Below are 14,077 nucleotides of genomic sequence, written 5' to 3' on the forward strand. Positions count from 1 at the left end.
TAAACTCCACGCTCCCTCCCCCCCCTCCGGGGGGTGGGAGAGCTCGCTTGGTTAAAAAAAAATCCGTGATTTTTCTCTTTACTTTTTGTACTTCTCGTTCCCTTGTCTCCTACGTTCTGTTTAGGAAACCCTTCTTTTCCTTTTTATTTCCTTTCTCCCTCCCTCCCCCCCTCCCCCCTTGCTCCCTCCTGTGTTTGTGTTTTTCACTGTTGGATGGGAGTGATGTTGCACGTGGAGATGTTGATGCTGGTGTTTCTGGTGCTCTGGATGTCTGTGTTCAGCCAAGATCCTGGTTCCAAAGCTGTTGCTGATCGCTACGCTGTCTACTGGAACAGCACCAATCCCAGGTAAGAGGGTGGTGGTAAGAGGGACGTGATCCAGGGTCCTCGCCTCCCTAGGCCGACCGGGTAAGCGAGAGGACAGGCGTAGATATTCGGAGGAGGAGGAAGAGAAGGTGGCTAGGAATCGGTGAGAGTGAAGAAACGCCTGAGGCGCCGTCATCACGGGAGCCCGAAGGACTCTTTCCTTTTGTAATTGGGAATGGGAGTCCTGGCCGAATTAAGAGGGAAGGAAGTTTGAACTTCCTTCTTTGTTAAGTTAAGGCTGAGATCAGGTTCACCTGGGACTAATGAACCTTTCCTCCCTCACTCCTCGAGGATGCAGGGGGTGAGACCTTGAAGGGAGTGAGAGGATGGTGGAGGTTCTTTTTCTTTCCTCTGCTGTTTGGGACAAGCGAACCAAATCCCACTAGAGCAGAACGTATAGTTTCAGGGCCGTGCTCTCCCTTCCCCCAACCCCAATTTTCTTTCTTTTCCTTTTGCGGAAAATAGTTTCACTTGTGCAATGCGAGCCAGTCAAGCCCCTCTCCTCCAGCCGAGCCCCAAACTTTTTCGGTGCGCTCCCAGCGCACAGGCAGGGGAAGGAGGGAGTTGGGAAGCGGAAGCTTTTAGTTTTCCTTTAACTCGTTAACTGAGAGGAAATACAATAGCCCATCCATCAGTCTGGTTCCTTTGAGCTGGCAGTTGTGGAGATTTCTCCCCATTCTCTCTCTCCTCTCCCCTTTCCCATCCCCCCACCCCTACCCGGTCCCTTTTATGATGCCAAAAAGTTTACTCTATTACAAAGGTTACGACACGTATGGCAGCTCTGTTCTCCAGTTCGCCCATATGTATTGATAAACATTTTATTTTGGTGATCCCTCCCTTCGCCCTTCGAAAAAGTCAGAGAAATGAGAAATCTGAAGGGGGAGTCAGGAGTATCGGTTCGGTCCGGCCTCGGATTTTTGAGTCCGGTGCAGCCACTGAACCATCCTCAGTCTGAACAACCAGGGGAGTCGCGGGATGCTTTGACATTAAATCTAGGCCTTCCCAAATGGCCCGGTCGAATCCCGACCCAAAATGACCTGATCGGCCTCTTACCCCGTCCTGCTAAGTTCCCATTTTTATCGTCCATCCACTCCTTAACCCACCGGCTTTTGCTCGATCTCTAGGGCTGATTTCTTTATTAGCCAACGGAAACTCATAAGGTCATTGAACTGCCATACAGAGAAGATAAAAGTTGAACAGAACGGGTGGGAAATAGAGAGTCCGCACCGAGCGTGGTTTCAGGGGAAAGCCGCGCCAAGTGCTGTGTTCCCTGAGAACCATGTGGCCGCCGCGAGCTCTAAACGCTCGCTTCAGGAGAGGGAGGTACAAGTAGCGATCTCCGCCTCTTCTCTACCGGTTTGCCCGGCCCTCCACCCGCTCTATTGTCCTGGGATAAGAGGGAATCCCTGCTGAAGCCAAGGCTGGCCAGTAAAGAAGGAGCATATTTCCACCCTGGTGGGCCACCTGGGTCCTGGCTGAAGATGGGAGAACTGGTGCTTTGGTGGAGAAAGATGATTTCCCCTTCCACCTATACTCGGAAAAACCGTGTCCAACAAGCATAAAGTCAAAATAGAATTATTGGTGATAAATGTTCTACACGAGGTGAAGTGCCAACATTCCTAAAGCATTAACTGTGTTGTGTATACACAAAACAATATATATACACACATTTATCCCTATCTATTTATCTGTATATCTGGTGGGACAGGGCACCCTATTTCTTTTCTGACATGGCACTTAGCACTATTAGAAAAAGAGAAAGAGAAGCCATTCTACCAGGGGAGGTGCCTTTTATTAAACCTGACAAGACAAATGGAGCAAAGGCTCCAATTGTGATCGTGTTAAAAGAAAGGCTCATTATGAAGGTTCGTTTATTCCCTTTGGGCTTTATTAAACAGTGTTTATGAGACAGAGGAATTTATACTTTAAAAACTTAAACTGATCACATTAAGTGAAACAACAGAGAAACGAGGTGGTCTAACTTGGGTTTTCTTTGCTGGGGTGATCTCCCTCCTTTTCATCATCCTAAACATTGTGAACCTTTTCTCTATTGGTATCCACTTGTTTTGATACCTGACTGTTATCTTTTTTCCTCGTTAAAACTGAGGGGACTCCCCTCCCCCCCTTTTTTTAACCTGTCAAGCTGGTCTGAGTGAGTTTGAGGACATTTTATCTTAGGTTATCTCTGTTTTATGTTCCTGATACTGCTGTTTGGTTTGAGATTAGCACATTGATTTTTGTCACAGGTCATGTTTTTTAATAGATCTGCCTTGCCTGCAGAAAACTATTCTGCTCAGTATTCCATGGTGGGTTTGAAATGGCTGAGACAAAGTTAATCTGTAGAATTTTAAAGTGCCCAGAGTTTTCTTGTCAGTTGAGTATTCTAATGTGAGGCTTTTCAGTGCCTCCTTTTAGGTTACTGAACCAATTTAATACTGACAGCCCCCCCCCCCAAGCTGATGTTTTAAAAGAAATTAATCTTTTATGTTTTATAAAGTAGTGTATGCTTATGAATTTATCAACTGATTTCTATTGCTCTTTTCCCCATTCCATTGAAACTTATCAACTTAAAAATGGTAGCATGTAACAAGAATGTAAATATTGAATAAAAAGACATATTCTATATTTCATCAAATGTTACCAAAGAAGAAATTTAAAGAACCAAACCCAGTAAAAAAAAATCCTTAAAATAAAAGACAGCAGTGAAGGGTAAAATATTATACGAGGAAATATATTTCTGCCAAATATTCTGCACATCATGCTAAAATATAAAAGTCAAGTGTTTTAAACTTTTAAAAAAGTGATATGCATTTTTCAAAGGCAGTTATTCATGCTTCTAATATTTTATGTAATAAATTGACTTGTTTTAGATTTTACCAAGCCAGTAATGCAATTGCTAAGTAATCTTTTGAAACAAAATGGATATCTCTAATTGCTTCTATAGTGTAGCTTTTCATAACTCCAAAAGGAAAAAAGTTCACTAAATGCAAGAGTAGCAACAATGAATATTGTATAAATGTAGGTAAATATATATTTTGTATCAATATGATAATATTTAACAAAATATTTAGATAAACTCAGAATTTAATTTGCTATCTTGATTGAAGGGTTTGGGTATTCTATTATATAGTTTGAGTAGTTAGTTGGTCTCATAAGTGTATATTGGAACTATAAATATACAGAGACAGGAAAATATTAACTTCTTTACTGTTAGAAAAAATTGGGTTAGAATCTATGTTCATTTATCTGCTCTTTCTTGACAAAATTAGTTATTTTCTAAAACTGATAACTTTTAAGAGTTGCCAGTATTTATGGGATAGCAGACAGAATTGATTTTATGTAATGAATAGGACAGAAATCAATAAGATAACAATTGAGTAATAGCAGCTCAAATGGACAGTTGTGACAAGTGCATCTTCTATAGTTTATTTTTTTACAATATTTGTTAATCCTACCTAAATAGTGAAAGTTATAAAAATGATATTCAATGATATACTGTGAACTTTGCTCTATAATCTAAATAATATTTTAAAAATGTGACCCTAATCCAAAAGATAAACCTATTTGTATCTTATTTCTTAACTTTAAAAGCTTTAAAGTAATTTTATGTAGCTATGTGGATTAGTTTAAATTTATTCTTTAGTTCTTTTAAAAGTTATATGACTTTTGGAAACTCTTAAAGATATGATGAGTTATCAATAGGGGAAAATGTCCTTAAATTAAATAGAATGTCAACATGGGATTTTTAAAAGTATGTGCTGAAAGGATACTTAAAATTGTCCTCTGCAGGTTAACATTAATATAGAGAGTAGTGAAATAATGTGAAATAAGAAATCACTTTGATTCTAAATGTGCCTAGTAGATTTTTAGGAAAATCATTTTCAGGTATAATGTTCTCTTTACTTTTAGTTCATAGTTTATTTTACTAATAAGGAATGTGGGAGCTTTCCTAAACAGGAAAGACCACTTCTGTGCATCATCACTTAAAGAATGATTACTACATCATTCTGAAATAATGAAGTTTTTTCTTTGCCTTATTTGCAATCTAAAACTTGTGAATTAATTATTCCATAGTATGATAGTGGAAAGTTGGCACAATTTTGCTTTGTTAATATGCCACATTGGTGTTGTGAAAATGGTGTGAATTTTATCCATTATTCCAAAGTCATCCCTATACTATGACTGTATGTTAAATGGAGAAAAGAGAAACATTTTCCTCATCATACTCCATTTGATGTTTTTTCCCTTGAAATTCATATATATATATATATATCATATATAATTATCTGAGCCATTTTTTCTTATTGTGAACACATTCTGAATTCTATTAAAAAAGTGAGGCAAATTGTTGCACTTAGATTCCCTGACTTTATTTTGAGGAGAGAGTGGAACATTAATATTAGTTTTTAAAGAGTTGAGCTATGAAATTTAAAATAGGTGAATTTCTTTTACTTTTGGAACTTTAAAACATGTTAGTAATGTTTACACATGTTGAAAATATTCATAGAGTTAAAGAGTAAATGACTATGTTATTAGATGTATATCATAATTTTAATACATTATAACATTCATAAAGAGGTCTCTTTATATATGTGGTACACATTTGAAAAATAAAGCATGCATATACTCTGAGCATCTTCTTGTTCCATAAATTTATCTGACCACTTCATATTATTTTCTTTATAAGTAAGATCAGGATATATACATATATGTTTTGGAACTTATATATTGCATCATATTATGATTTTCAAAATATATCAAAATTAGCCAACTTCTTGGTATTTTGAAAGTAGATGTAAACATTAATAATGCCTGTTTCCCACTTGAAAGGACAGTCTAATTTGGCATTTCCAGTCTGAGCTAGAAAGGTCTCAAGCTCCGTATCTTCACTGTAACTAAAAGTTCTGGAGAAGAGTCTTCAGCATGCAGTAGTAGTTCCCACTCCCAGTTAGTTGATTTTAATGGTGACAGGATGACTGGAAGAATACCTTGTTGCCTTCCAACCAATGAGCAGTGTTTTCATAGGCCTCAACTTTTGAAGGTTGAGTTATGGTAAGAAGAAGCACACAATTAAAGGGTAAATTGCCTTCCTTAAATTCTTGCCATTTTATCTTGTGCAAATGCCCTCAGAAAAGGCATTTCATTGCTTTCCACTCACTGGCCTGGTTTCCTGTTGGATGGGGACAGATAAAGATGAGTGTTTCTTTCTCTCCCCTGTTGCTATGAACCAAGCAATCTACCAGCTACATGCTGGGCTGAGAAAATGAATGAATACAATTAGTCCTTCAGGAGTCCTGCACTTTCCTGGCTTGGGAAATATATACATACATATGTATGTGCACACATACATAAAAACACGTGTCATCATGCCAAGAAATACATCTTTTGAAAAGGAAGTTAAAGCCTTAATTTTAACAGGGAAATGCATATAGGTAGGGATAGCACATTTTTCTTTTGCAAGAATTTTTGTTAATGAAGAAAATTTATCCATAAAGTATTAAATAATTTTCCACTTAGTTCTGAGTCCTGATTGGGTTTCTTTTTTTTTTTTTAATAAAAGCAAAGAAATTGCTGGGGTCTTTTTTTTTGACAATTCTTTTTGTTTGACAGCTCCCCATTCTCCATGTTTATTAGCAATGTCTAGATATTGGCACCAATATTATACAATTATATTATTTTGTTTAAAGTAAGCACTTCATAATGACTGTCATGCATTATTTTTGCCTACTTGTGAAGCTTTCCTGAAGTGGATCTGTTAAAATATTGGTCTTTATTGAGAAGTTCTCAATGTTGTGAAAATAGTTTTCTTGAGTAAAATGATGGAGCACTTCCATGTCTCAACTTTCCTTCCCTAAATCAGCATTTCTTGCAATGCAGAAACAGATAGTGAACATCACTCTTTTAAGTTGGACATTTTTTCCCTTTTTCTTTTGTGATAAAGTTTGAACATTTTGAGAAACAGTTGTTTAAAAAGATCACCTCAAACTGAGGTGATATTTTAAAATTTCAATTTACTCTTTGTGATTGCTTTTTTTATGGTAGTAGTTCCGGACAGCCAAATGTCAACAAATTACTATAAGTACTTTTTAGTTTGATTTATATTTTAGTCAGTTTTTTATCTTAACCTTGAGCTGTTTTATGGAAAAATTTCTTGTGATTATTTTGATATTCAAGTGTTTCTGAATGATATATTTTTATTACTAAGAACTAAAAGGCCTGGTTTAAGTTTTTCTGTACTTGTGTTTTAAAGTTAGAAAAACTGCAACATAATGAAATGAAAACACTAAAATAAGTTTATTATGGCAAATTTTCTTTGAGTATTACAGTTACTGTGGGTAGAAACCATTTAATAGAACTGAGTGGGGAAAAAACAAAACCTGCTTGTATTTTGGTACTCCTTCTGGTAACCTTAACCACGATCTGCTGTCTTTCAAAAAAGAATGTATTATAAAATAATTGAGCCTATACTACTAATCTTTAAACCAAAAGTTGTCTATGAATCCAAACACTGGCTTTAAGGGTATAAAATATAGTTGTCAAATAGTGAAACAATATATTTAGACATGACATTTTAAAATAAAATAAATCTATGTCAACTAGTATATGTATATATATATATGTCTTATATATATGCATACACATACAGAGAGCAACAGAATATGAATGTGTTGTGCAACATTTATTGTTAGATCAGCTTTCACTCAGGTGCTAGTCTATCATTTTTAATAACAAAATAAACCTTTGTCATTTTTAGAAACACCCTTCAAGCACTTGACAGTTGTGAGGTTGAAGAAAATGTACTGTCAGGTCTTATTTTTCATTCAAGTGAGAAATAAAAATGTTTGTCTATTTTTTTTAATTTTCAAAATTACTTTAAAAGAGAGGGAAACATATATAATTGATACATCTATGCTCTGCTATCTGGCATACTAGAGTTTTTCTCTGATTTGTTTGAGTCGTAAGGTGGAACAATAAAATTACAGTCCAAGGAAGGATTGCCTAACAGCTAAATTTTCAAGATTTTTTACTGTGTCTAGGTACAGTTGAATCGTTAATGGTAGTATTTTCCTGACTATTTCTTATAATGTTTCCCTTCCTTCCCCATTTAAATTAGTATGTATGTATGTGTGTGCCTCTCCACACACATATACACATACATATACACATATATTATGTGATATACATATATATCTATATCTATATCAATGTCTGTCCATCGGTCTGCATATATCAATCTGACAGTTGTTTTGTCTTTATCAATGGCTGAATAATACGTTTCCATTACAGAAAGTAATGCAATTGGAATGCTTGGGTCAGGTGACATCACCGACTATTTGCATTGGACAGCCATATTTTTAGCAAGCATTTAGGTAGGATTTTTTTTCCGCTTCACTTTCGATGAATAAAATCTATTTTTTATAGACATGTTTGATGGCATGGGTGTATATACCCTTAAACATTGAGATGCCTTAGTTACTAATAGGTAACTAAGTTGCCTTTTCCAGGTTGAAAGAATAAATTTTGATTTTCAGTTAAATCAACCTCTTTAGTAGCAGCCATCTTGTTTCAAGACTGAATTTATTTCACTCATGAAAATAGCTCAGAAATGAGTGTGAATAATAGAAAAGGACTAAACCATTTGACAATTATTTGGGCAAGGAATTTTCAAGTATCAGAGACATAATATTGTCCATCAGTTCATGAAAATGTTATCTCCCTTTTTTGTCTCACATTGTAGAAGCATTTCCTTGAGAAAAGACTTTTAATCAGCAACACTATATTTAAATTTAAATACGTGAATTTTCTAATGTTAAGGAGTAGCTTTTACCATCATTCATTTTAATATTTAAGTACTAATATTCGTTATTAATTTCAACAAAAATGTGTATTTTAATTGGTTCCTTTTGTCAACCTCACTTAACCTCACTCAACCTCAAGTAGTTTATTTAATTTGCTCTTTGGTGGTATATATTTGATAACTGGCATATTTCTTAACTGTACATCAGTAAAAAGCATTCTCCTCCAAAGGGAGATGCTGAGAGCTACTAAAATTTAAGCATATAGAGATTTTAAAGTCACGTTATACAATAAGGGTTTCATTACAAAAAACCTTTCTGCTTGTGTATCATTTTCTTCCATGTCTTTATTGGAAACACTTATGTAATTGAATTCTTTAGTGATATAATAAATTATCAGAATATATATACTGAGGGTTCTGAGTTCTATAAAGTATTGTTTTTCCCTTTCTGGATTTAACAAATTCTAGAATTCCAGAATAACTATTTGGGAACTTAGTGAAGAGTTAGAAAACTGACAGTGTACTTGGTTTCATGAACAACTCTTTGACTCTTCCAATATTGCTCTGTTATAGAAGTGTAGCTGCTATGCCATAAGATTAATGTCAAATGTAGTCCAACTCAGACAAAATGAATTAACGAGTCATACTCTGAACATCTGGGCTGTAGATTGACATGAGTGCATTAACAGTTGCATTTCTAATGATTTAACAAAATCTGCTAATATCATTTCCAGAATATCCAAAGTGACTAAAAGGAAATAGATAAGTAAAATTTGTGGTAGTTTTTTTCTTTCTTTTTTGGGGAGACAGAAGGAAGTGGGGGAGGATAACAGATGCATGTCTCCTGATAACAAATGGGCTCCTTGTTTCAGTCCAGGTGTACGTGTCAACAGCTTTAACACAGAAGGACTTCTGTTATGTGGGTAACCATTACTTTGTAAAAAAAAAAAAAATTACCACCCAGTAGAGGAGTCCAAACATCCAAATGTTTAAAATGACCTTTCTATTTTGAATGAACTCAAAAACATCTACTATTTTGTTTTCTTGCTGTTCCAAACTGCCAAGGTGTTAGTATTCAGATGTCCTGTCAATTATTAGTATATATAAAATCTGTAATTTACAGCTAGTGTTGTTCTTTTTCATTAAAAATGTATTATAGAGGTGAAGGAAATGGCAATATCTCCTCTCTCTCAAAACAACATATTTGAGTGAAATCACTTCATATTTTACTTTTGTTGCATAGTTTGTGTACACATTACTAATATCCTTTGTAGCAGTGGTGTACTGCATCTTGATGTTTATAGAATCATAAGGAGCAAGGTTTGTCCTAGATCAATTTTGTTCTTAACAAAATCAAATATGTATGGTGGTGGGTTTTATAGTTGAGATTTCAATTTATTTGTTTATGCTTTATAAAAACAATAAGATTTTTTGGGGAAAACTATGCATAGTTGGGAACATTTACCCATGTGTTTAACAATTAAGTTAAACAAAGTGGGAACAAATGAGCCTAGTTCCCCTTCTATTGTTTCAGGGCAAGAAAAAAAGAAAGATGCTGGAATTTGGAAGCAGTGACCTTCTGACACACACACAGCATGGCTATTACACTGTCACATCAAGTGTCTTGAACCACCATAATGTCAGCCTGCATTTTTGAAGTTACTGACATGAGAGGTAGCTGCTTGTGGACTGGAGCGCCTCATATTGACTTTGCAGTTATATTCAACTCTCCAGTATCATTCTTGACAGTTTCATTTTAAAATTCTGAAGCTTATCATTTGAGAAACATGTTCCTTTGTTCAATTTAGTCACAGATTTTGTAACTACTATATACATTCACTACCTCTGTAGTCCCCCTATATATACATGCCTCTGAAAATAATTTCATTCATCTGGTTTGGGGGAAGGTATGTGGTGGAGGGAGGCTCAGATGTAGCTTTCTTCTGCTAGCAAAGTGCTTGTCTGCTTTATTTAGTTAAAACCTTTTCCCCCCAAACAGATGAAAGCAGTGGTTTTGTTAATGGCCATTTCCTTCAGACTGCAATCTCACCAGTAACCCTTGGATTCAGACAGACCAGGAAGGGAATGATGTTTAGAATACTATGGCATTCAATTTTTTTCTTCACATATTTGTTTACTGTTATTGCTTCAACAAACTTTTATACGTTTTTTTTTGGGGGGGGCATAGTTCTCTGGGGACTCCATTTATAAAAAATTAGTGATCCAGCACTAAGAGGACTCTGATTCAAACAGTGTCACTCCTGACAGGGTTTTGAGCCAAACCAGAGGAAATAATAGGGAAATGAAAGCTGCCAAAATGTGTCTCCCAATTACTAATTAATCAAGCGATAAAGGACCTTTGTGAAAGATCCAGTGTCAGCTATGACAGCATCTCTGGGGTCCTTGATTTTAAGTACTGTATAAAACAAATTAGCACAATCCACAGGGAATATGGTACCCAGTCGTTTCATATGACCACCACTGAATTTTAAAAAATATATTGTTAAGAAGCAAAACAATCCTTCTTCCAAAAACAAAAGTGTATCTCTTAGACTTCCTTCTTTAAAAATGGTATCAGATGATGGAGCTGTTCTAAATGATTTTTCCACTTGTTTATATACAATATCTTTCTTCATACCATGAATAATCAACCCTATAATTTTAGAGCATCCAGTATCACCCCCCCCCTTAATTGATGATTTTTATGTTATCTTTTGGTTCTAGAGTTTGGTTTTGTTGCTACACATTTAATTCAATGTATAAAAGTCCTATTTTAAATATAATACTTTGTTATTATAAGGAATGCCGCACATCAATATTTTGATCATTATAGTACTTGAGGAATGCAATTCTTTCTGCAAACATGGATAGGACCCAGAGCTGCCAATCTCTTCTGGCACTCCTCCCACTATGGTTGCTGGGTCCATCATTAAACGCCTGTTATTAGTGTATTTTTCCATAGCATTTACAACATATCTTACAACATAAAAATAAAGGGGTCCTGTGTGGAACTCTGGCTGTCAGGGGAACAATGAAAACTAATTACACACTCGGCTGTCACCACTGTCAACTGTACTCCTGGGAAAACAACACTGACAAAATGCATGGATATGTATGCTACTACATATAAATACATGTACATCCGTTCAACAATATCTAATGGCATAAGTTTAGATTATAGCTCTCTAAAGAAAATATTTCAGATTGGGCCCCATCCACTTTTTGTTTTGTAATTAACAAAGAGAAGCAAAAGGATTTCTAAAACAGAGAGAGTCCTTTTCATTTGCTCTTTTTCATCACCTCTTTGAATTATATGAGGACTGACTGGCTATATAACAATAACCAAGGTTTATTGCAAAATATTTTACAAATATTATCTCATTTATATTAACACTCATGTTAATAGATATGTCTTATTGTTTTGGGGCTATAACCAGGCTAATTTTTTATATTTAATCATATATTACTAATCTTAGATATTTTATCATCCTTTAAAGAATTCTCTTTGTAGATTTGGAAATGATGAGTGTTTTAAGTTATTCTTATATTTCTTGACATTATTTATTATTTTACTCCCCCCCCCCGCCCGTGGCTTTTAGTTATTTTACTACTGATGAGGCTGACCACCAGTGGATGACTATGGGAAAATAATGAAAAAATTAAATTAAAATGTTTTTTTAAATGTCTTTAATCAGCTTTGGTGTGAATATGGTTTGGTAGGAAAGGACATTATAGATACTAACAAAATTCCATGTTTCTCTCCATTATTACATAAGCCAAGAGTTGGTTGCAGACAGGTTTTCTTCCCTCTAGTATTTTTACTTTATTAGTTTTGTATGTTCTTTCCCCAAAACTTAAATAAGGGAAGGGGTGATTTCAGAAGGTGTAAATCGAATTAACTGATTTTGTAGACTTTTCTAGTATTTTATGGTAAAATAAATAGTGCATCAGACAGTAATTTTCCATCCCTCAGTTTCCCACATCTAACAATCACAAGGGACTCCTTCCTCTGAAAGAATCCTATGTTGTATTGCCACAAATTTCCCAATATTTGAAGATACACAGTATTTAAATATGTAAAATTCATTTGACTTTCTGAAAGCCTGAAAGTATGAGAAATATGTTTGATTCTAGTTTAGTGCAGTAACATAGATTGTCAGTATATTTTTAAATGGAATGTTATATAGTATTAAAAGTAAAAGCCGATAGGCCAGGAATTTTGCTATGGATCACGGCTTGTGGATAAAGCCATAATGGATTGTAATCGTGACTTTGTTTAATTGTTATAGTAACCTTATGACTTTATAAAGAACACTATTCTGGATGATCCTACCATACATTTCTAAAAAAATTTCTACAAAAATTTTCCCCCATATAAAATTTTTTGGGCACTTTCTTATTTGAATGCATATGGTTAGATGAACCCCAAAAGTTCATTTTTACATTCAGTATAAAATATGACTAACTTTTTCTCTGCTTCTATTGGTGGTGATTCTCTAGAATGGTTTATATTAGTATACGTTTTCTCAGGAACCATAAAATCTTTTATGAAATGCCTTAGTGGCTTCTTGAATCAGGTAAAGAAGTTTGTATTGTTGTACTGGGTAGGTTATATGGAGTATATCAATAAGTCCCAGGTCTGTTTTTTCATAGAAAATATTATGTGCTATTAGAGATTATAAATCATAAGGAAATACTTAAACATTGTGAATTTCAGGTTTATTCCTTCCCTCTATTTGCTGTTCTTAGTGTCTTTATAAACAAAGACCATGTTACTAATCTACTATCAATAGGGCATGAACTTTAAACTGTCTGAAGCTACCAACACATACTATGCCAATGGAAATATACTTTCTAAGAACACAAAAACAGAGTAATGCAAATAATCATTTATTATCTAATACATTTTTGTTTTTTTAAAGAGAAATAGATGAGGTTATGGGTGGGTATCTTCTAAAGTATCCATTTTCTTTGATCCCCCCACACCCAATTCCATACATTGTCATTGAAAGAATTATGTTATAGTTGACTGTAAAATGAAATCATTATCTTTCATTTTCAGGTAATCACAACTTACATTTCCTTCTTAATTACCCATCTTGATTTTTTTTTGAAAAAGTAGATTTTTTAGAACAAAACCTTTAGTAGAGGTTTATAAGAAATTTTTTTTATGTGAAGGGCAAATAATACAAGTTCACAAAGTTGATTATAAATATGTAGGTGAACCAATACATTGAATTCCTTATATGTTTCCTAATTCTCATAAAGAAAAAGAATTAAAGAACTTCTTCCATTGACAATAATAAATTTGGATGTTATTGGCTTCCAAAGAAAGTGTAAGCTAGCTAAGCATCGTTCCTCAGTTGGATATTTTTGATTAGAAACAAAAAAATCATTGCATACCTAGAGGCAAAAAGTAAAATACAGAAAAGTTTATACAAATAAGATTTATCATCTTTGAGTGATTAGGGAAAAGTTGATCATGTTAGTAAACTGATATTGAAGTCACTTTTTTCATTGTCCCCTTTTCTAATAAAAAATTCCTAATAAATTTATACTGTTTTATTTTTTCATTTATAACAGTGAATTATCATGAAATTGATATTTTTAGAATGATTTAATATTTTGTGAAAATAATCCATCATGTAGACCCATTTTTATAGTCAACAGGCTTTTAATAGTAGGCTTCTTCACTGAAGCTACCCGGACATAAAAAATTCATGTGATTACATTTTGTAGGAAGTCAAATTTAGTCTGGCAGCCTTTCTCCCTGCCCCCTCTCATCCATAACATGAATTAATTGCTTTTCCAGAAAATTTTCACATTTTAAAATGTTTGGATGTTCAGAGATTCGGGTTTGGAAAAAACAAATCCACACAAGTCTCAAAGAAGTTCGGTCAGAAATATATTAAGC

At 34.4% G+C, this 14,077-nt stretch overlaps 1 protein-coding gene across 2 annotated transcripts in view; it reads left to right on the top strand.

Moving 5' to 3' along the window:
* Positions 1-213: 213 nt before the first annotated feature.
* Positions 214-14,077, top strand: part of EFNA5 (ephrin A5) — a 333,896-nt gene continuing 320,032 nt past the window's right edge. For both annotated transcript variants that reach the window (XM_043977556.1, XM_043977557.1), the window contains exon 1: positions 214-347. In XM_043977556.1, coding sequence (XP_043833491.1) covers positions 214-347 — 134 coding nt within the window. The remainder of the gene's footprint in view (positions 348-14,077) is intronic.

This window comes from Dromiciops gliroides, chromosome 1 (genome assembly GCF_019393635.1).
Source record: "Dromiciops gliroides isolate mDroGli1 chromosome 1, mDroGli1.pri, whole genome shotgun sequence".
In the NCBI taxonomy this organism is placed as follows: domain Eukaryota; kingdom Metazoa; phylum Chordata; class Mammalia; order Microbiotheria; family Microbiotheriidae; genus Dromiciops; species Dromiciops gliroides.